This window comes from Sus scrofa, chromosome 14 (genome assembly GCF_054392235.1).
Source record: "Sus scrofa isolate SSC_HxYL_T2T_F1_AM1 chromosome 14, Sscrofa_HxYL_maternal_Yorkshire_Landrace_v2.0, whole genome shotgun sequence".
NCBI lineage: Eukaryota > Metazoa > Chordata > Mammalia > Artiodactyla > Suidae > Sus > Sus scrofa.
In genome coordinates, this window is record NC_139396.1 from 134,046,824 (window position 1) to 134,069,592 (window position 22,769).

The following is a 22,769-nucleotide window of genomic DNA, read 5'->3' on the forward strand; positions in this document are numbered from 1 at the left end:
CTGAGATCAGGAACAAGACAAGGATGTCAGTTCTCGCCACTACCATTCAACATAGTTTTGGAAGCCGTGGCTAGGACTTCCAAATCAAAGAAGAAAAAGAAAATAAAAGGAATCCAAATTGGAAAGGAAGAAGTAAAACTATCACTATTTGCAGATGACATGATACTATACCTAGAGAATCCTAGACGCTACAGAAAACTGTCAGAGCTCATCAATGAATTGGCAAAGTTGCAGGATACAAAATTAATACACAGAAATTGACTGCATTTCTATGCACTAACAACAAAGGATCAGAAAGAGAAATTAAGGAAGCAATCCCGTTTACCATTGCATCAAAAAGAATAAAATACTTAGGAATAAACCTACCTAAAGAGACAAAAGACCGGAGTTCCCATCGTGGCGCAGTGGTTAACGAATCCGACTAGGAACCATGAGGTTGCGGGTTCGATCCCTGCCCTTGCTCAGTGGGTTAACGATCCGGCGTTGCCGTGAGCTGTGGTGTAGGTTGCAGATGTGGCTCGGATCCCGCGTTGCTGTGGCTCTGGCGTAGGCCGGTGGCTACAGCTCCGATTCAACCCCTAGCCTGGGAACCTCCATATGCCGCGGGAGCGGCCCAAGAAATAGCAACAACAACAACAACAACAAAAGACAAAAAGACAAAAAAAAAAAAAGAGAGAGAGACAAAAGACCTGTATTCTGAAAACCATAAGCCACTGATGAAAGAAATCAAAGATGACACAAATAGATGGAAAGATATACCATGCTCGTGGATTGGAAGAGTTAATATTATCAAAATGACTATACTACCTAAAGCAATCTACAGATTCAATGCAATCCCTATCAAATTACCAAGGACATTTTTCACAGAACTCGAACAAAATATTTTAAAGTTTGTTTGGAAGCACAAAAGACCCAGAATCACCAAAGACATCCTGAGAAAAAAAAAAATGGAGCCAGAGGCATCAGGCTCCCGGACTCCAGACTATACTACAAAGCAATAGTCATCAAAACTGCATGGCACTGGCACAAAGACAGAAATACAGATCAGTGGAACAGGATAGAAAACCCAGAATTAAACCCACGCACCTACAACCAACTCATCTATGACAAAGGAGGCAAGGATATACAATGGAGAAAGGACAGCTTGTTCAATACGTGGTGCTGGGAAAACTGGACAGCTACAGGTAAAAGAATGAAATTAGAACACTTCCTAAGACCACACATAAAAATAAACTCAAAATGGATTAAAGACCTAGATATAAGACCAGATACTATCAAACTCTTAGAGGAAAAAACATAGGCCAAACACTCTCTGACATAAACGACAGCAACATCTTCTCAGATCCACCTCCCAGAGTAATGACAATAAAAACAAAAATAAACAAATGGGATCTACTCAAACTGAAAAGTTTCAGCACAGCAAAGGAAACCCTAAACAACACAAAAAGACAACCCACAGAACGGGAGAACATCTTTGCAAGTGAATCGACTGACAAGGGATTCATCTCCAAATTTTATAAACACTTCCTGCAGCTCAATACCAAAAAAACAAACAACCCCATCAGAAGATCTAAACAGACACTTCTCCAAAGAAGACATACAGATGGCCGAGAAACACATGAAAAGATGTTCAACATCACTATTAGAGAAGTGCAAATCAAAACCACTCTGAGGTACCACCGTACACTAGCCAGAATGGCCATCATCAAAAAGTCTACAAACAATAAATGCTGGAGAGGGTGTGAAGAAAAGGGAACCCTATCACACTGTTGGTGGGGATGTAAACTGTGTAAAACAGTATGGAGATTCCTCAGAAAACTAAAAATAGAATTACCATTTCATGCAGCAATCCCACTCCTGGGCATCTATCTAAAAGAAACCATGCCTCAAAAAGATAGATGTACTCCAATGTTCACTGCAGCACTATATACAATAGCCAAGACATGGAAACTACCTAAATGTCCATCGACAGAGGAGTAGATCCAGAAGATGTGGTACATATACACAATGGAATCTTACTCAGCGATTAAAAGGAAAGAAATAACAGCATTTGCAGCACCACGGATGGACCTAGAAATTATCATGCTACGTGAAATCAGTCAGACAATGAGACATCAACATCATACGCTATCACTTACATGTGGAATCTAAAAAAAGGACACAATGAACTTCTTTGCAGACCAGATACTGACTCACAGACTGAAAAACTTATGTTTTCCAAATGAGACAGGTTGAAGGGTAGAGGGATGCACTGGGGGTTTGGGATGGAATTGCTATAAAATTGGGTTGTAATGATCAGCATACAACTATAAATATAATAAAATTCATTGAGTAATTATAAAAAAAAAAAAAAAAAGATCATCCAGGTTCTCACAGTCTGATTCAGTGCTTACCAAGCAACCTTACAATTATTATCTTGGGTCTTCAGATACCCACAACAGGAATGAGGATATGGGCATTCCTGTCATTAGGAAGCTATATCCTCTACTACTAGGCAAATAAACTCAGGTTTCTAGGGAGTTCCTGCTGTGGTGTGGCAGATTAAGGATCCAGCATTGCCACAGCTGTGGCTAGGATTCAGTCCCTGGCCCGGGAACTTCCATATGCCCCAGGTATGGCTGAAAACAAAAAATAACTCAAGTTTCTAAATCTAAAGATAGAAAAAGAATATCTGGAGTTTCCGTTGTGGTGCAGTGGTTAACGAATCCGACTAGGAACCATGAGGTTACAGGTTCAATCCCTGCCCTTGCTCAGTGGGTTAAGGATCTGGCGTTGCCGTGAGCTGTGGTGTAGGCTGCAGATGTGGCTCAGATCCCGCACTGCTGTTGCTCTGGCGTAGGTTGGTGGCTACAGCTTCGATTAGACCCCTAGCCTGGGAACCTCCATATGCTGCAGGAAGCAGCCCTAGAAAAGGCAAACACACACACACACACACACACACACACACACAAAGATATGAAAAGAATATTCAACATATTTAACTCAGTATGAGGGTATAGGCAACAAAGGACTCCCTTTTTGGGACAAAGGAAATCCCTGTTTTAAATAGTGAGTAATTCAAAAAAGCAACTCATCACCCCCAAGCAGTATGGTCTAAAAACATTAAGTTCAAGATTCCTTCTGCTGTACAGCACTGGGAACTATATCTAGTCACTTATGATGGAGCATGATGGAGGATAATGTGAGAAAAAGAATGTATATATGTATGTGTGACTGGGTCACTTTGCTCTACGACAGAAAACTGACAGAACACTGTAAACCGCCTATAATGGAAAAAATAAAAATCATCAAAAAAAAAAGAATTTCGGGAGTTCCCGTCGTGGCGCAGTGGTTAACGAATCCAACTAGGAACCATGAGGTTGCGGGTTCGATCCCTGGCCTTGCTCAGTGGGCTAAGGATTCGGCATTGCTATGAGCTGTGGTGTAGGTTGCAGACGTGGCTCGGATCCCACATTGCTGTGGCTCTGGCCTAGGCCGGTGGCTGCAGCTCCAATTCGACCCCTAGCCTGGGAACCTCTATATGCCGCGGGAGCGGCCCAAGAAATGGCAAAAGTCCAAAAAGCCAAAAAAAAAAAAAAAAAAAAAGAATTTCATAAAAAGCATCACCCTAGAAGAGCCATACCTATTTGTCACAGAGGACGGATGGAGAGAGGAGCCTTGAGAAACCGGCTCTACTAAAACACAGGATGATTGCTATAGCTGCGATGGTAAAAAAGACAGAAAATAATAAATGCTGGCAAGGATGTGGAAAAACAGAAATCCTTATACAGTGCTGGTGGGAAAATGAGATGGTGCAGCCATTGTGGAAAATAGTTTGGCAGTTTCTTAAAAAGTTAAACATAAAATTACAAACAATTCCACTCCTTAGATGTCTATCCAAAAGAAATGAAAAAATATTTCTTGTTCACACGATATCCATAAAGTAGAAATTCAAGTGTTCATCAACTGATAAATAAATAGATAAAAGGTAGTCTATCCATACAATGGCATACTATTTGACAAGGAGAGGGAATAGAAAACCGATAAATGCTACAGCATGAATGAGCCTCAAGAACAGTATACTAAGTAAAAGAAGCCAGATGCAAAGACCATACAACGTATGATTCCATTTATATGAATTATCCAGACAGAAATGAAGACAGAAAGTACACTAGCCATTGCCTGGGACTTAACTGTAAATGGGCATGAGGAATTTTACTGGAGTGATGAACATATTCTAAAACTATATTATGCGGTTGTTATACAATCAGTACACTTATTAAAAATCATGGAATTGTACATTTAAAGCAGATAAATTTTATGATATGTAAATTATGACTCAGTGAGGTTAACAGGAAACAAACAGGTGTCTCCTCTTGTTCATGGAAATAACTCACATGTGTGCCAATGTTGACCACCAAATGCTTTTCCACTTCAGGGCTGGCAAGGCAAAACCAGCAGGGTCCTGGAGGCTGAGCTTCATGTGGAAGAAGGAAAAACGTTATTACGGTCCCAGCACCCCAGCACATAATGACCCTACAGAAACCAGCCTTGTCTGATCTTTGTATCCTGCAAAGACTGGTATGCACCTAGCACTGCCCCAACAGGCTAGGTCTGCTGTGCTCCCACTAGGACCCCTGCCCCATCACTATTATCAATGAAATTAAACCTCTATTAAAAGTTCTGAATTTTGGAGTTCCTGTTGTGGTGCAGTGGAAATGAATCAGACTAGGAACCATGAGGCTGCAGGTTCGATTGCTGGCCTTGCTCAGTGGGTTAAGGATCCAGCATTGCCATGAGCTGTGGGGCAGGTCGCAGAAGCAGCTTGGACCTGATGATGCTGTGACTGTGGCTATGGGCTGATAGCTGTAGCTCCAATTGGACCCCTAGCCTGGGAACCTCCATATGCCACAAGCGCAGCCATAGAAAAGCAAAAAAAAAAGTTCTAAATTTGTAACGAATCCACAGGTAAGTGATCCACAAGTGATAACCACATACTGACTAAAGAAACTGGCAACTGGTTACAACTAAAGAACACTCAACTGGGTGTCTGGAGCCTCAATTCTAGTTCCAGCCATGTCACTAGCTAGCCTGGGAGTAAGTTTACCCTCCCAAAGTCAGCTTCTTCATCTTTGAAACAAGAAGGTGAAGGAAGAGGATCTCAGTGAAACAACGCTAAGTCTTCTCTATCAGTTTGATTACTCTATCATTTCATAAATCTACATTGGTTTTATAGGATCCTAACCTCATGTTTTACAGACATAAAGAAAACGATTTTTCTTTTTCTTTTTTTTTGTCTTTTTGCCTTTTCTAGGGCCGCTTCCCACAGCACATGGAGGTTCCAAGACTAGGGGTCTAATTGGACCTGTAGCCACCAGCCTGCGCCAGAGCCACAGCAACTCGGGATCCGAGCCTCGTCTGCGACCTACACCACAGCTCACTGCAACGCTGGGTTCTTAACCCACTGAGCAAGGCCAGGGATCGAACCCGCAACCTCATCGTTCCTAGTTGTATTCGTTAACCACTGCGCCACGACGGGAACTCCTAAATTTTTTTTTTTTTAAGAAAATGAGTTTTTCCAGTTCTTACAGGAATAGCCTCAGACAGCCTCAAAGTCAGGCCATCTTTACATTCCTTTGTTTTTATTATTGGTCCTAATGATTCAATGTACAATCTTTTTCTGCCAGAAGTGGCTCTCTTAGCAATGCTGTTGCCCAAACAAGACCCACTGCTCACATCAGAGGCCTCTAGAATAAAGGTACCTACGAGGTTTGCGTGGCTGCTTCGGGTGAGGAGAAGACTTAGTATCTCTGCCTGTAGATGAACGCTTCCTTCCCTGCTTTTCATTTAAATCAAAGAAAAATTGACAGGCTGATTCTTCCTGGAATGGTCAAAGGTAGAAGAGTAAATGTTATTAAACTAACCTATAAACAAGTAGCCAACCATGCATACTCAAGGGAGCATTCCTGCCATGTCATGTCTATCTTTCCTCCCAACCCTTTCTGCCTCTTCTGGAGAAGAAAAGGATCTTTCCAGTCCTGATGCCTGGACTCTTGGTTATACTTCTCAACACCTATCCAAGCTACCACCAAATTCATCCCTTTGGAAATGCAAATTAAAATGCAGGTTAGACAGTGATTCTTGCCAAAAAACAGAACAGCATGAACCTACACAAATTCCTTCTCCTTTCTCTGCCATTGTGCAGTATTACAATTTCATAGGTCAAACAACTCTGAGTTTTAATAAAAAAGATAAGAAGTTTGCTCAGAAAAAAAGTCTGAGAGGAGTTCTCTTGTGGCACAGAGGGTTAAGTGATATCTGGTATTGTATTATCACTGCAGCAGCCTGGGTCACTGCTATGGCGTGAGTTCGATCCCTGGCCCAGGAACTTCTACATGCTGTGGCCGAAAAAAGAGAAATTTCTTCAGAGTGAATCTTATTTACCTACTACCACTCATTATAAAATCACAAATTACACTGCTACCAAGTTAGATCTTGCCTAAAAAGAACAGAGAATTACCTTTAAACAAGGGAAGATTTACATGTGTAACCCCAACATATGAACAAAGTTTAGACAAGAAAGACTTAAAATATGAAACTGTTAACCCCAAACTACAATTAAAAAAAAAAAAAAATTGAGCTTCCTTGAAATCTACTAAGGCTTTCTAAACATCTCCTGATTTCCCAAAGTGGGGGGAAAGATTTATATTCTAGGGATTAAACTTGACTTATGAACTAAACTATAACCAGGAAAAGAACACCTGTATTGGGCAATCCTGCCCAGAGAATGCACCTCTCCTCTCAGTCAGAACATACCTCAGGGGCAGGAATTTGCTTTCCTATAGATGCTTCTTTCCCAGATTTTCTGTAAGGGTTTTCAGTGACATCTGGAGGCTGTTTTACCAGTTCTGCTGCATCCATTAGTTTCATGGGAACAATACTGAATGCATAAAGATACTTTGAAGAAGAATAACATAATAATATTAAAGGAAATACTATTATGTAAATGTAACTAACCTATCTTACTGTGAAAATTTCACATAAAGCTTCAGAAACTGAGTAAGATTAAAGAGCAGCAACCAGCCTACCTATGGTTCAGAGAATCTGTAGCAATGCCATTTCAGTGAGCTCTGCATGGGCTAACCAAGGACTGATGAAATAACAGGCAACTAATCAAAGCCAAGCCCTTGCACAAAACAACTATCACTGCAAGGTCCAGGGGGACTTGCTCCATAACCTGAAACCAAATTGTTTGTCTCTCAGTCCTTTATTTTTGTGCACTTTGTCAACAGAATCGCTGCATTGCCATTTTTTTCTAATGAAAACTAAACTGGACAAGTTAATGTTTCCCTCTGACTTGATACAATTTCTGGTATATATGCTGATAAATTTTCTTAAGGCTAGTATCAAAGAAGTAAATATTCACAGAGATTATCTAAATCTTGGACTAATGGCATAGATATTGAAAACTTTACATGAGATGTGAATATATGCCTAACCTCACTACTGGTCAAGGAAATGCAACTAATTTATGATAATACACAATCTTCTATCAGGATGGCTAAAGCTTTATAAAAATGTGACACTACTCATTAAGAATGTAGACAGAAAACAGACTCATACACTGCTGGTAGGGTGTAAACTGAAAGAAAATTTTGAGATGAATTTAATAATACTTGCCAAATTTTAAAATGTGCATACTCTTTGAGTGAAGTACACATTGCTTAGGGCTCAGGCTAACATGTCCCTGAAAGTAAAGCAACAGACTATAAATACTGTGCGTGACACTCAGTCTTGAAAGGGCAGTTTAAAAAATTACAAATTGCAATTTGAAAAGAATGCACTGGGCTTAAAAGCTTAAGGTATTATGGAAAAAAACAAAATATGTATTGGCTTATCTTTTGCATGTGCACAGTTTATGGCATATTATAGTGTGATAATCTTCCGATGGTGATGATGATGATGATGATGATGATGATTGTCCTTTAGGGCTGCCCCCATGGCATATGGAGGTTTCCAGGCTAGGGGTCCAACTGGAGCTGTAGCCGCTGGCCTACACCACAGCCACAGCATTACGGGATCCAAGCCGCGTCTGCAACCTACACCACAGCTCACAGCAATGCTGGATCCTTAACCCACCTAAGAGAGGCCAGGGATCGAACCCCGAGTCCCCATGAATGCCAGTTGGGTTTGTTAACCGCTGAGCCATGATGGGAACTACTAGTCTTCAGATTATTTCTCCCACTTGACTGACTGTCCTAATTTTTAGCTCTCCCAATCCACAATATCATGCTTTCAGCCCTAAAGAATCAGAAACGCTCTCAGGCAAGTGAGAAAAACAACATACTTCCCTGGTATATTCTCTTTCATTCACCTGCACTGTTTCCCAGTACACAGACAGATTCCAGGCATCACTAAGATTTCCCAAAGCCAAGGAAGGCTTGGGTTAAATCCTTGAGATTATATTTCTGCTAAATGAAATTGCTAAAAGAAGCAAAGTGGAGTTCCCACTGCGGCTCAGTGATAACGAGACCAACTAGAATCCATGAGGACATGGGTTCAAACCTTGGCCCTGCTCAGTGGGTTAAGGATCTGAAAGTGCAGTGAGCTGCAGTGTAGATTGCAGACGCAGCTCAGATTTGGTGTTGTGGTGGCTGTGGTATAGGCTGGCAGCTGCAGCTCCAATTCGACCCCTAGCCTGAGAACCTCCATATGTCTTGAGAGTGGCCCTCAAAAAAAAAAAAGAAAAAAGAAAAAGAAAAAAAGAGAGAGAGAAGCAATCAAAGCAAGAGCGCCATCTGAGGTCAAACTCATGAAAAATATAGAGACAAGCACATGGATGTGGGAAGAAAGGAGCATCACTCATTTGAAATTTTGCCTTTGTTCCATTGGGCCTCTCTCCCCAAACCCTATTCTAAAATCTCCTACAAAGGACCCAAGAGAACCGGACCTTTCATTGTCGTTACAAAGAGTAAAGTTACTAAAATGCTGGGTCATTGCAGTTGGGGAGAAGACAAGACCTGAATGTTAACTGGGCAAGTGGAACATTTATCAGGCAGACGATGAACACTAACCAAACACCAAATACTCAAAATTTACCTTTTTCTTTTCTGGATTTCCAACATTTGCCAGAGCTATGAACCTGGTGGCATGCTGTGCATTTTCCTGCAGAACGATGTGATTTCTATAATATATTTGAGAGATAACAGGTTACTATCAACTAACTTTACTTCTGATCTGCAGTTATGAAATATGTAGACTTCATGGAGCCATGAAAAGAGCTCACGTCCTTAAAAAAAAAAAGAGAGAGAGAGAGAGAGAGAGAGAGAGAGAGAGAGAGCACAGGTCCTGAGTCCATCACCACGAGTTAACAATCTCAGATGTTACCGTCTAGGAGAATCATCATCCCTACTTCCCAGGGCTGCTATTCGGAAAAAATAAGATCTCATATCTGAAAAGCACAAAAAACTCCAACTTTTGGTTAGAAGAGTTGGAAAACTGGAAAAATGCTGATAACTGCTGAAGCTAGGTGATGGGTTCAGGTGGGTTCATTATACTATTCTCTCTTCTGCGTAATAAAAAGCTAAAATGAAAACCAAAGAGAAATGAGTTTTAAATGGAAAAAACATGCTTCAAATAGTAATATATGGTATGATTTCATTTTTTTAGGAAAAATATAAAAATACATTGTCTATGTTTCATAGAAAAAAATGTTAAGTGTGTTTATTATGGATAGTTAAGGGGATTTGTTACAGCTCTGGTTACAAAGTTGTACAGGGTTTTTGGTTTGCTGGGTTTTTTTTGAACAGCTTCATTAGATCTAATTCAAATACCGTACAATTCACCAGTTTGTAGTATATTCATATATATTAAACCACTACCACAATCTAATTTTTGAACATTTTTATCACCTAAAAAAAGAAACCTTGTATCTATTAGCAGTCATTTCCCATTTCCCTCCAACTAACCTCTGACAACCAAGTAGTCTTTCTCTCTATATGGATTTGCCTATTCTGGACGTTATGGATAAATGGAATCATACAATATGTGGTATTTTGTGTCATATAATATGCGGCATTTCTTTTATTTAGAATAATGTTGGAATTCCCGTCGTGGCGCAGTGGAAACGAATCCAGCTAGGAATGATGAGGTTGCTCAGTGGGTTAAGGATCCAGCGTTGCCGAGAGCTGTCATGTAGGTCACGGACACGGCTGGGATCCCAACTTGCTGTGGCTGTGGCATAGGCTGGCAGCTACAGCTCCGATTAGACACTTAGTCTGGGAACCTCCACATGCCACAGGTGCGGCCCTAGGAAAAAAAAAAAAATAGAACAATGTTTTCAAGGTTCACCCATGTTGTAGCAATGTATCAGTACTTCATTCCTTTTTCTTACTGAATAACATCCCACAGAACGGATATACATACCACTCTTTATTTATCCATTCATCAGGTAATGGATATTTAAGTCATTTCCACTTTTTGGCTATTATCAATAATGCTGTTATGACCACTGTGTATATGGGAACCTATGTTGACATTTCACTTGGTGTAGGAGTGGAACTGCTGAGACATATGGTTAGGAAATGCCAAACAGTTCTGCAAAGCAGTTGTACCATTTTACATTCCCACCAGCAGGGTATGAGGTTGCAATTGCTCCACATCCTGGTCAAAACTCATTATTTGCCATTTTGATTATAGCCATCCTAGAGGGGTGATAAGTACTATCTCATTGTGGTTTGGATTTGGATTACCCTAATGCTAATGATGTGTGAGCATCTTTTCAAGTGCCTACTGACCACTAGTTTATGTTCTTCAGAGAAATGTATATTCGTACCCTTAAAAGTTGAACAGATTTTGAGTTGCTTGTTCCTATAACCTTTCTGTTTTCAGTTCATGGTTTTAGAGAACAAAGTTTTTTCTGGAATGTATATATGGAGATATAAAAGAAAAATCTGGAATACCTATGAATATATCTTAGGCTGCAGGATTATAACGAAAGGGCAGGTTATATTCCCCTTTTTGCTCACCTATTTTTTTTTTTTACTTTTAGCAACACATACATTGCTTTAGCATTTAAAAAAAAAGTTTTTATAAATCATTTTAGAGATTATCCACGCCCTTTACACTGAAGATCTTTGAGAATTAACTTTACCTAGCTCTATTACTTATAAAACATTGGTTTTATTTTCATCCTTTTAAAAAAAAAAAATCAACCTCCAAACTATATGAAAAGAGAGAGAGACAGAGACTTGATCCAAGTTTTTTTTTATCTGAATTGAAATACTTCCTAGGTGATTACACTAAGTTTAAGACTATACAAAGAGTACTGTTTAACCTGATCAAAACAGGACTTACTGAAGCATCAAGCAATGATTAAAAAGTACTGTAATCTCAGACCCTCAACCCTTTCAGTGGCTCTATATTGTCTAATTCCTTGTATTTTAAATTAGGAAACCAAACTCGGGAATGATTTGAAGGTCACCGATTTCATGCCAGAGTAACTAAAAAGAATTAAGATGTCACATGGCCAAAATGAATGTGAGAAGTTTACACAAAAAATCCAAGGTAAATTCTTCAAAAACCCACTAAGAATGAAATGCTACTCACCGATATGGAAGCCTCTCATAATAGGTCTTTTCCAAAGCAGCAAAATGATATCTGGGTTTTAAGCCTGCGGCAAGACTGGAGATCAAAGCAGAGCCACATTTTTTGGTATCCACTTCTCCCTAGTAAAGGGAAACTCAGTCATCATAACAGACCTAGGAGTTATCAAGAAATGCAGAGAAGTAAGACACAGTGATATGTCTTTGGAATCTTTACGAGGCTACAATGTGGGAAGTGGGATTCGCATCATGAAATCCATACTTCTGGCCCTCAGAGAAATCTCAAACAATATAGGGAACTGGGCTAATGTGAATGCAGAAATAGGAATTGGTGGAAATCAGAGGTTAAAAGGGAAGATAACTCTTCCATACTAAGACGCAAAACAAGGTTTATTAAAATCTTTTTTTGAAAAGTAAGTGCTCTCTCTCTGGAGCCCAGATGGTGCTTCCATAATTTGCTTTGTTGTGCTCCTGTGTTTTGATGATACAGTCACAGTCATTGCAGAAAATCAAAATTAAAAGCGAGCTTTCAGGGTCCCTAGGACCTATAGCGTATTCGGCATAGAATATTCAAGAACTTCATTATATAAGCGTATAATCCTTTATTTTGCTTCAGTCAAGGAAGGTGTGGTTTGTGGAAGGACATAACCATGCTCTTATTACAAAGTTTGTAACATAAAGTTTGTGAAAATTTAGGCTTGTTCCCAGAACATGCCTAGCTTCCATTAACAACAAATTATGTGATCTCTCATCCATAACATTATTTATGAACTTCATTCTAAGAGATACTGGCTGGAAATAAAGAAATTACCAAAGTTAATTTTTCATTACGTAAAGCAAAAACTTCCTTTTGTCTTAAGCTCACCTCCTCCAGTTTCTGCTGAGGAGTGGGGATTTGGCTTTGAGGTTAAGTGTAGTAATAGAGACTAGTGAACTATGTTGTTTTCTCCTCTATAAATATCTTATATGATTACTTATAAATTTTCATCAAAATCAACTTTAGTCAAAAATGGTTAACTTTTCTAGCACCCCCATAATGAAAGAGCCTCCTTCTTTTTATTCTTCCTTACAGAATATCACAAGTCTCTTTCCCTTCCATCATCACTAAGGTAGACTTTCTCTGGATCTTTCTGAGTTTTGCTCTATCTTCTCTGTGCTGCACCCAGCATGCCTCTTGTATTCTAATGGAAGAATAACCATGGGTTTGCAGAAAGGAAAGAGACCATTTTCCCTTCTCCTTTCAATATCTTGACAATGCCGAGTATTTTGTTGGCCTTTCCGATCATGGACACATTGTGCTAAAGTTGGTACAGAGTGGTCTACAAGGCCCTTTTCTGGATCATCACTGACTACTCTGCATCTAGGAATTGAAATTTGTCCCTAAATGGATCCTTGCATTTTCCTTCAAGGAAGCTCAGCTGATGCCTTCTGCCCTCACATACAACTTTTCAAGGCCTTCCTTAGGCTACTTCCATAAAAGTAGCTCCCCATGATAGCTGTCACTCACCAACCTGGGGTACAAGCTCTTCTACATTGCTTATAAAAATATTTATATCAAATGCAATGGTATGCTCCAACACATTCCAACATTAAATCTTTCCCATTAGAGAAGTACTAAGTTTTCAAAATAGTGTTTCCTAACTTTTTTTTTTTTGCTTTTTAGGGCCACACGTGTGGCATATGGAAGTTTCCAGGTTAGGGGTGGAATTGGAGCTGCACCTGCAGGCCTATGCCACAGGCAGAGAAACACAGGATCCGAGCTGCATCTGCTACCTCGCAGCTGCAACTGCCAACCTACACCTCATAGCAACACCAGATCCTTAACCCACTGAGCAAGGCCAGGAATCGAACCCACATCCTCATGGTTACTAGTCGGGTTCACTACCGCTGAGCCACAACAGGAACTCTGTTTCCCAACTTTAGATGACTACCTTCAATCCCATGATTTCCTCTTTTAAAATATTTTGATGGCCAAAAAGATATAATCTGGAATAAAAAGGGGGAAATAAAACCACGGAGCTGCCACTAGCTATAAATCTTTTCACTGAAAGTTAGTGACCCCTCAAAAAATATTAAGAAGCTTAAGAAAGGGTAATTTTTAAAAAAATATTCATTTATAATTAAGACTTCACCAATCTTGGAGTTCCTGTTGTGGCTTTGGAAATCAACCCAACTAGTATCCATGAGGATATGCATTCAATCCCCGGCCTCACTCAGTGAGTTAAGGATCTGGCACTGCCACAAGCTGCAGTGTAGGTCACAGATGTGGCTGGGATCTAGCACTGCTGTGGCTGTGGCGCAGGCCAGCAGCTGTAGCTCAGATTCAACCACTAGCCTGGGAACTTCCATATGCCACAAATGTGGACCTAAAAAGCAAAAAAGACTTCATCAATCTTATTTGTGAATCATGCTTTCATAAGATCAACTTTTGCTTTGGTTAGCTAAGGCTTTAGCCAGAAAAAATACAGTAAAAAAAACATTTCTACTGAAAGGAACTAAGAGCTGAAATACTCATATAAAGAGCAAGAAAAAGTTCATATTAAGCCACTGAAATTTGCTTTTAGGAATTCCAACTGAACAAACACTACTCACAGAAGAATTCCCAAAGTTCCCCACATACTTGGGCCATGGGGATGTGAGCAAGATATCAACACCCTTAAACTGGGGTGTTGAACACAGCATCATTCTCAGGGAAGACACATCCTTGGGACTAAAACTGTAACCTGGGACAGGCTCATTTAAGGACTCTGTCCCACTGAGGTACACAATCTGCAGCCCCGAGCTTCCAGTGAAGATTCCTTTACGACCTGGATTAAAAGAAAAATGTACAAGTTTTAGTCAAACTGCGGAATGAAATGTCACTCTGGTGATGAATCTCTTTCCTTAGGCTCCAACTGTCCCACCTCCCTGCCTTTTCTAAACTCCCCTACAGCCCCACTTCCGATTCTTAGGTCTCAATGCTGGATGCTACAACAGTCCTCCTGTTCAGTAAGTAAGAGTAGCCCTTACGTGTTGGATGCTGGAGCCCACAGTCCAGCCTGACTGTCCCCAGTGCATGACAAATGAAAACACTTGGGAAGCACTGATTAAGAAAATGGCTCTCTGGAGTTCCTGTCATGGCTCAGCGGCTAACAAACCCGACTAGCATCCATGAAGACATGGGTTCAATTCCTGGCCTTGCTCCGTGGGTTAAGATTCTGGAGTTGCTGTGGGCTGTGGTGTAGGTCACAGACGCAGCTCAGATCCTGAGTTGCTGTGGCCATGGGGTAGGCCAGCAGCTATAGCTCCAATTCGACCCCTAGCCTGGGAACCTCCATATGCTGTGGATGGGGCCCTGAAAAGACAAAAAAAATTTTTTTTAATTTAAAAAAAAGAAAACAAAAATGGCCTTCTGCCTTCTAGAGACTCTATATGGACTAAAAGATATCGAGAACTTGGACACAGGGAGAGGCAATGAGAAGAAAAAATAATTGCAGTTCTGAGTAAGCGATAGTCTAGAACAGACGTACCCTTGTAATCATGAAGGCAGAAGCTTCCAAAATGAAGGAAAACATTCAGAAAAGGCAACTACTAGGGAAAAATTAAGAGATGCTGCCATCTTCTAAATTTACTCCTGGCTTGTGCCCTTGATTCTATTCCCTCCTATTGCCTCAAAGACCTTGCTCCATCAATTTTCACCTCCCTTTTACCTACTGAGTCTCTTCTCAAATGGCACTTCCCATACTAACTCATAATGGAACACACATATTAACTAACAAAGAATAATAAAGAATAAAGGAACATACACACTGATAAAAAGGAACACGCGTACTAACAAAAAGCCATAAAAGAAGCATTTACAGCAAAAGAAATGTAGAAGCTTCCTAAAGAAATGAGAGACCAAGGAGTTCCCATTGTGGCGCAGTGGTTAACGAATCCGACTAGGAACCATGAGGTTACGGGTTCAATCCCTGGCCTTGCCCAGTAGATTGGGGATCAGGGGTTGCCGTGAGCTGTGCTGTGGCTCTGGCATAGGCTGGCGGCTACAACTCCAATTTGACAAAAAAAAAAAAAAAAAAAGAAAGACCAAGAGAGAGGGACTATGAAGAGCAGTTGAGCCATTTTAGAAAAAAATGAGTTGAATGACCATGGTGGAGGGAAGGGGAAAGATGTAGAAGAAAAGCAAAATTTGATAGTGATTTTTTTAAAGAACCGCTAAGTTTCAGGGGGTTATGAAGGAACAATTTTAACCTGGAATTAAAGAATGGACCTGAAATCAGAAAAAGAACAAAAGCGGAATTCCTGCTGTGGAGCAGCGGAAATGAATCCGACTAGTATCCATGAGGTTGTGGGTTCGATCCCTGGCCTCACACGGTGGGCACTGCCATGAGCCATGGTATAGGTCACAAACTCAGCTCAGATCCCACGTTGCCGTGGCTGTGGTGTAGGCTGGCAATTACATCTCTGATTTGAGCCCTAGCCTGGGAACTGCCATATGCCCCAGGTGTGGCCCTAGAAAGCAAAAAGAAAAAGGACAAAAGTAGTAAAAAACAAGGATTAGCACTAAAGACTTGAGTTTTTCAAAACCTTAATGAAACCTAGAACTATAGGAAATTTGGAGTTTAATGAACACTGTATATATCTAGCAATGTTATATGGTGAGAACACATATATGGGATTTTTAAAAAAACACAATTTATACCTTAAGTACTCCAAACACTGTAGTCAAGTAGATTATTTCTCTAGTTGGCTGAAAGAGTACATATGGGTTGTAGAAGTTACAAGGAGACTGAGGCGAGGAGGGAGACAACAGAGGAAAAATACTGTGGTCTTAAGGGTATAGACATAGACTTTAGAAAGAAACCCCCTGATCTCCATTCTCTCAAGCAGTAATGACAAATTTCCTGGGACATGTTATGTTCATTACAAGCACACAAAATATCAACTTACCCAGATAAGTAATGTTTTCAGCTAATTCACACCCATCAACATCTTGGAAATATTTTACTGTTTCCTGGTTATTGGCACCCAGCACATATGTCTGAATAGGAGCTAGTGAGAGAAATAGACATGACATCAGATAGTTACCAGACCTGCTTTAGAACTTGAGAACTGCTTCCCCACAGGAAAAGCACTCATAGCAAAAGTAAAGAGTCTGCAATCCTATATGTGGAACATGCTCACCGCATAGGATATCCTACACCCAACCGTGTGGGCTAACTATTAAACGGTATAAGCTGATGAAGTAACATTTTACAGAAGATGGTCAATGTAGTTAGGAAAACACAGATCCAAAAGAGCTTAAAAAACACTGCAACTGGAAAAAGGAAAGGGCATATATTTGGTTGCATTGATTCAGTTCCTTCCTATGGAGAAGAAAACTCTTTTCCTGGAACTAAATCCAACCAAATTCAATACATCAACATTTGGATGCAGAGGCATTCTTTCCAGGTCAATGCAGAGGTCAAAGGCAAACTTTTAAATTAAATCACTAATGTGTGAAAAACAACCCAGCAAGAACCATGCAGCCCTGAAACTTTGTTAGTAATCTTATGTTAAAAATATGTTCTGTACCTTTCTTGACGCCAGTTTTATACTCCTCCCATTCAGTATCTGGAGTGGAACCAAAGAAATTTCCTACACACAACAGCAGCTAAAATGAGTTTTTTAAACAGATATATGAGATTTTTAAATATCAAACAGGACATAATTGATAGTAACATTATTCAGCTACAGCTAATGACCCTACTTAATGATCTCAACCCAGTTTTCTCCTTAGTCAATTTAAAGAATTGCTATACATAAATCTTTAGCAACAATTGGAACAGTTAGTCTGAGTCTACAAATCACTAAACTTTGGCTCACTGGCTGTCAGATTCATGCTGGGGAAGGGAACAAGCGGGTCAGGGAGAAACTGAGAAATCAATGTCGAAGAATCCCGCTGTGAAATACAAAACTTTAAATATTAGATATGCTGAGAGATATAGGGCATAAAGGACACACTTCTTGTATGCTGGTTGTCCTACTCAATTTTTAACCCATTGAACAAGTTATTCCCATACCTACAATACTCTTCTGGACCTTAAGAATTTACAGTCTAGTGGGCAACCACACACAACAATTACAAAGGGCTCTTTAGTTTGTGAAGCATTTGCACATACACTATCTGACCTCACCCATACCACATAGTCATGAACTACATCTGTGCTTCCCAAACCCAGTGGTCAGAACCATTTAGGGAAGTTTTGCTAGTCTATTTTCAGTTTTGTGTACAGTAAAAAAGTAACGAGATTCATATTCAAAAAGTATAAAAAGGTCTACAGTAAACACTAATGTGTGAAAAACAACCCAAACCACCCTTCAGCTACTGGACATAATGTGAGAATTCTCATGCTCACAAAAGGAACTCAATCTAGCCAAAAAAAGGAGAGTGTGGGTTCAATTGAGAAATGTATAAAGGAGCCCAAACTTTATTTTAGTATGTTTGATTACAACAGTCAAATTAAATGCAGTAAAAAGAAACATCTTACATCAAAGTTTCCACTTTTCTTTTGAATTGCTCGAACTCTATTGAATAAAATATCAAACTTTCCTTCAACATCGCCACAAGCCAAGCTGCAAAGAAGAGAGAAATGTTAAGGCAATTCAGGACACACAAATAGGCCTGCCAGATAGATACAGGTATATACTAGTCTTCCTGGATCAGGGAACTATGCGACCTAGTCTTTCTGAAATTATCTGAGAGGTTCAATGCATGTGAACTATTAATGACCACTGGGCAGCGCCACCTAAAGGTCTCAACAATACTTTCAACTCACCATATATAAAATTAAGCCTACCATTTCCTTCCAAAATTGAGCCAGCTTCTTCTCACTGCCAAGTTTGTGAATGGACCTACTACTGACTTGGTTACCAAAAGTCAAAAACCCTCCATCCAATCATCAAATCTCATCAATCCCTTTTTTAAAAATATCTTTCACAGTCATCCTGACCTTTTCATTTCCACTGTTATTATCTTAGCACAGGTCTTCGGTCATCCATTCAACAAACACACTCTGGATAGCTACAACATGCTTGCTAAGTGCAATATGGCAAGTACTATGCTAAAGATATGTTAGGTATATAAAGAAGAGGAAGACTCAGTTCAAACCTCAAAGAGTTCACAATCAGGGAAGGGGAAAATACTCTGATAAGTTCATATGAAAAAGGGCAATAATAGGAGGTACATGTAAAATGTTAGGGGGTAGGGAGGTAGAAATCGGCATGAGTTGAAATTTGTAAGGTGAACTGGCCCTAAGTTGTGAGGAAACTTGGTCTATTATCTCATTTCCGAGTTGATTTTTTTTTTCCTGGCCATGCCGGCAGCATACAGAAGTTCCAGGGCCAAGGGTTGAATCCATGCCACCACAGTGACCCAAGCCACAGCAGTAACGACCCTGGCTCCTTAACCCACTAAGCCAACAGGGAACTCTTCTGAGTTTTTATAATTCTTTTTTTTTTTTTTTTTTTGGTCTTTTTGTCTTTGTTGTTGTTGTTGCTTATAATTCTGATATGTATGGTTTTTCCACTTCTCATATTTTCTTAAAGTCTTTTAACTAATCTTCAAAGATTGCCATTCTTACTGTTTTATCCTATGTCTTTCTGGTGTGCTTTATTGTCCATATCACTGAATATTTTCAAGCTGGAGAGAGACAAAATATATCTGTTTTAGAAAGATCATTTTAGTAACAGTGTAAAAGATAGTCTAGAGAAACAAGTGACTATAAGCAAAAATACCAGCAAAGAGGGCAATGTCAAATGAAGACAGGGAGGAGAGAAACATGAGAAATTTAAAATTCTGAGAACTTGAACACAAACTGGAGTGAGAAGTAAGAATGGAGAATTACAAGGCTGAGCAACTGAGAGTCTTGTGGTTATGACAGAGGCAGAATCAGAGAGAAATATAATGAATCTGCTACTGGATATGACGTAGAGAATGTGCTTACATTTCCTCTAATACCTTCCCTCTTCCTGTCCATCTTACATAAGGCCAACAGTTTAACGTTCTTTCCTCAACAACATTAAGACAACTCACTGCCTGAGGAACCACTGCTTTCCCACAACTCCCTGATCTCTCTTCCCAGTGCTTTCTCCCAGTTTCCATAACAGAAATCTTCCCTATGTCACACTGAGCGCTCTGGTTCTGCCATTCCCTTGGAGTACTCACTTCTCCCAACAGACCCACACTACCCATCTTGAGTCTAAATTCTTCCCATCCTTCAAGGCTGAGCATATCTCTAAAGCCTTCCTGACCAGCTCAGAAAGTCCTCTTCTCAAAAATTTAGAAACCCACACAGCTTTTCAGAGCTGTCTTCTAAGCACCAGCTCTCCTAGGAAGCCCTCCAGCCTCTACCAGTTACCTGGTGCTCCCACAGGATCCTGCACTTCCTCTCTCATAGCAGTTGTCACATGGAATTACAACTGTTTTGGGGAGAGCCATTGCCTGGTTGTACATCGTAAGACACATCTCAAAATTCATCATCTTCTCATCTGGACCTGTTTCCCATGTTTCCCATTCCACTGAAGAAAGAAATCTAGGACCAGGACAGTACTGACTGCTCACTCATAACCAAACCATCTCTAAACCCTGTTGATGTCCTCTCCTTTTTTCTTTTCTTTTTTATTTATTTATTTATTTTACTGCACCCATGCATAAGTTCCCCAGCCAGAGATAGAAACTCGTGTCACAGAAGTGACCCCAACAGTAGTGACAACGCCGGATCCTTAACCTGCTAGGCCACCAGGGAACTCTGATGTCTTATGCTTAAGAAACTCGAATCCTGACACTTTTCCACTGTCGTCACTCTACCTAACCCTAGCTGTCTTCTACTTTGGCTCTACTTGTTCCTCACATTACAGCCAGAATTGCTTTCCAAAACGAAAATCTGATCATGCCAAGACATTCTTAAACATTGCAATGGCATTTTTAGGATAAGGACAAAACTATTAACCAAGGTTCAATCATCATTTCCTTGATGCCTCACCTTAAGCTAAATATCCTATATACACCCTCCCAGAATCATGAACATTTTCCTCCCAACATTTATCAGGACTGTAATTCAACATGTTTCTGGATTCTCTGATACCCTTTCCTCTAAACTATAAGATCCATCAGGGCAGGAACTCCATCTATGCAATGTCTAGCACAGGACCTGGCACACTGCAACTGCTCAGTGAATACTGTTGAATGAATGGATGAATAAAGCCCTCTCCTCACCACCCCGTCAAAAAGCGCGCCAAGGCACAGGCCCTATTTCTCTCTCCTGTCCATCACGGCCCAGGGCCCTTCAATAAACCCCATGCCTACAATTTTTAGTTAATAAATATAGGGTGGGGAGAAATGATGAGGAAATGTCAGAGGCCAGGACGGCCTAACACGGAGGAGGCCTGACGCTGGGAGCTTCCGCCTATCCCAGCTAGGGCTGCCAAGAGTTCTTTTCGGAAGCGAAAATGGCCTGGAAAAGAGGCCGGCCCCGGCCAGGAAAAGACGCGATCGCATCTCACCAGCCAATGTCCGGATCCCACTCCTTCCCCTTTCCCTCCACCCTTTCCGTTCTGAGAAAAATCGGTAGAGACACACACACACACACACACACACACGCACACAGGCACACAGACGCTTCAGACTCAGGGACACTCACAGGCGCAGCGGTTTCTGAGCCATTCGCCCTAATAACCTGGTTACAACGACCTGCTTCAGCGAACGCACGCTCCTCCGGGAAATGAAATGCAGTCACACAGCAGTAAGCCGTCTGCACGCCCAGCCAATGAAAGCTCAGTTACCTACGGAGAGCGCAGAGGGACAGAAGCCTCTCTCAGGTCGTTTTGCCTCGAGGAGGAATCCACCAAAAGAGTGAAGGAGGAAGAGGGACTGACTAAAAGCATTCCGATTGTAACTTATTTTGGGGCAGTTGAAATTATTGAGCTGCTAAAAAGCTCCTGGCACAACAATGGCCCCAACCTAACCATGTTACTCTCGTGGGAAAGACAGACTTCTTCCACACGTGATCTTTGTAAGTTTCAAACTTAACAAAATGTCAAAAGAATAATGGCCATCGCCTGTATTCATAAGTGTCAACAAGTTGACAGATTTATTCTTCCCTCCCCGTTCTGTCCTTTGGAGTGCATAGCACTTTTATTGTCAGGGTCACTTGAAAGTAAATTGAAAACAGCAGGAGTATCTCAGCATGTATTACCTAAGAATAAGGACATCCTCTGACACAAAGGTAACACCATTAATACACCTAAAAAAATAAGCATTAGTTCAATAATATTCACCTAACACACATTTATATTTAAAAGTTCTTTTGTTCCCCCCAAATTTATTTTATACCTTTATTTGTTTTAAGATCCAATCAAATTTCTCACTAGGATTCTACTCTATCTTGTCTCTTTTAATCCACAGTAGCCGCCCCCTCACTCCGCCTCTAACTTTTTAGTTTGTTTTTCATGACATCGGCTTTTTCTGAGAATTCAGACCAATTGGTAGGTGACAACAGTTAAGGAGATGGAAACAAAGGAGAGTTCCTGACAATTGAGGGGCATGGAAGACTCACCATGGGCAGCCAAGCAATTAAAAATGAACTAAAATTTAAAATAAGTTCAGGGAGAACAAATTTCTGGTTTTCCTCACAACTACTACTATGCTTTTTTGGGAAAAATCAAGTTAACTCTCCCATAAATTCTGATGCCCCTGTACTGCTGGCATGCTAAAGATGTAATTTTTTCTACTTTGGGGGTAATATAGCACAGCCCAGGAGTGGAGATGAAAACTGAATCCTGAAGAAGACTAATAGCTTGTCAAACATGGGCAGGTAATAATTTCAGGAAGAGAAAATAACAGTAACATATGAAAACTCATCCATGGGATTGTTATATTTATTATTATTATTGTTATTATTATTTAGGGCCGCACTCGAGGCATATGGAGATTCCCAGGCTGGGGGTCAAATCGCAGCTACAGCTGCTGGCCTACACCATAGCCACAGCAATGCAGGATCTAAACAGCATCTGTGACCTACACCACAGCTTAACCCATTGAGCAAGGCCAGGGATCGAACACACAACCTCATGGTTCCTAGTCAGATTCGTTTCCACTGAGCCACGATGGGAATTCCAAAAATTTTAACATATATGGAATTCTGTGTTATCTTTACAATTTTCCAGCAA

The 22,769-nt window shown here is 40.5% G+C and overlaps 1 protein-coding gene across 8 annotated transcripts in view; it reads right to left on the reverse strand.

The window, feature by feature from the left end:
* The window catches only part of CWF19L1 (CWF19 like cell cycle control factor 1), a 33,129-nt gene extending 11,800 nt beyond the window's left edge, over positions 1 to 21,329 (reverse strand). The window contains exons 1-11 of one of the 8 annotated variants that reach the window (XM_084995156.1): positions 21,242 to 21,329; positions 18,092 to 18,176; positions 17,136 to 17,198; positions 16,512 to 16,613; positions 14,175 to 14,389; positions 11,587 to 11,705; positions 9,079 to 9,163; positions 7,660 to 7,726; positions 6,796 to 6,936; positions 5,746 to 5,860; positions 4,377 to 4,456 (exon numbers count right to left, since the gene is read on the reverse strand). In XM_084995156.1, coding sequence (XP_084851282.1) covers positions 4,377 to 4,456; positions 5,746 to 5,860; positions 6,796 to 6,909 — 309 coding nt within the window. In that variant the 5' untranslated portion in view covers positions 6,910 to 6,936; positions 7,660 to 7,726; positions 9,079 to 9,163; ... (4 more) ...; positions 18,092 to 18,176; positions 21,242 to 21,329. Of the gene's footprint in view, positions 1 to 4,376; positions 4,457 to 5,745; positions 5,861 to 6,795; positions 6,937 to 7,659; positions 7,727 to 9,078; positions 9,164 to 11,586; positions 11,706 to 14,174; positions 14,390 to 16,511; positions 16,614 to 17,135; positions 17,215 to 18,091; positions 18,177 to 21,241 lie in introns of all 8 variants that reach the window. The other 7 variants (XM_084995155.1, XM_084995154.1, XM_084995153.1 and 4 more) reach the window with 7 other exon arrangements.
* Between the last annotated feature and the right edge of the window lie 1,440 nt (positions 21,330 to 22,769).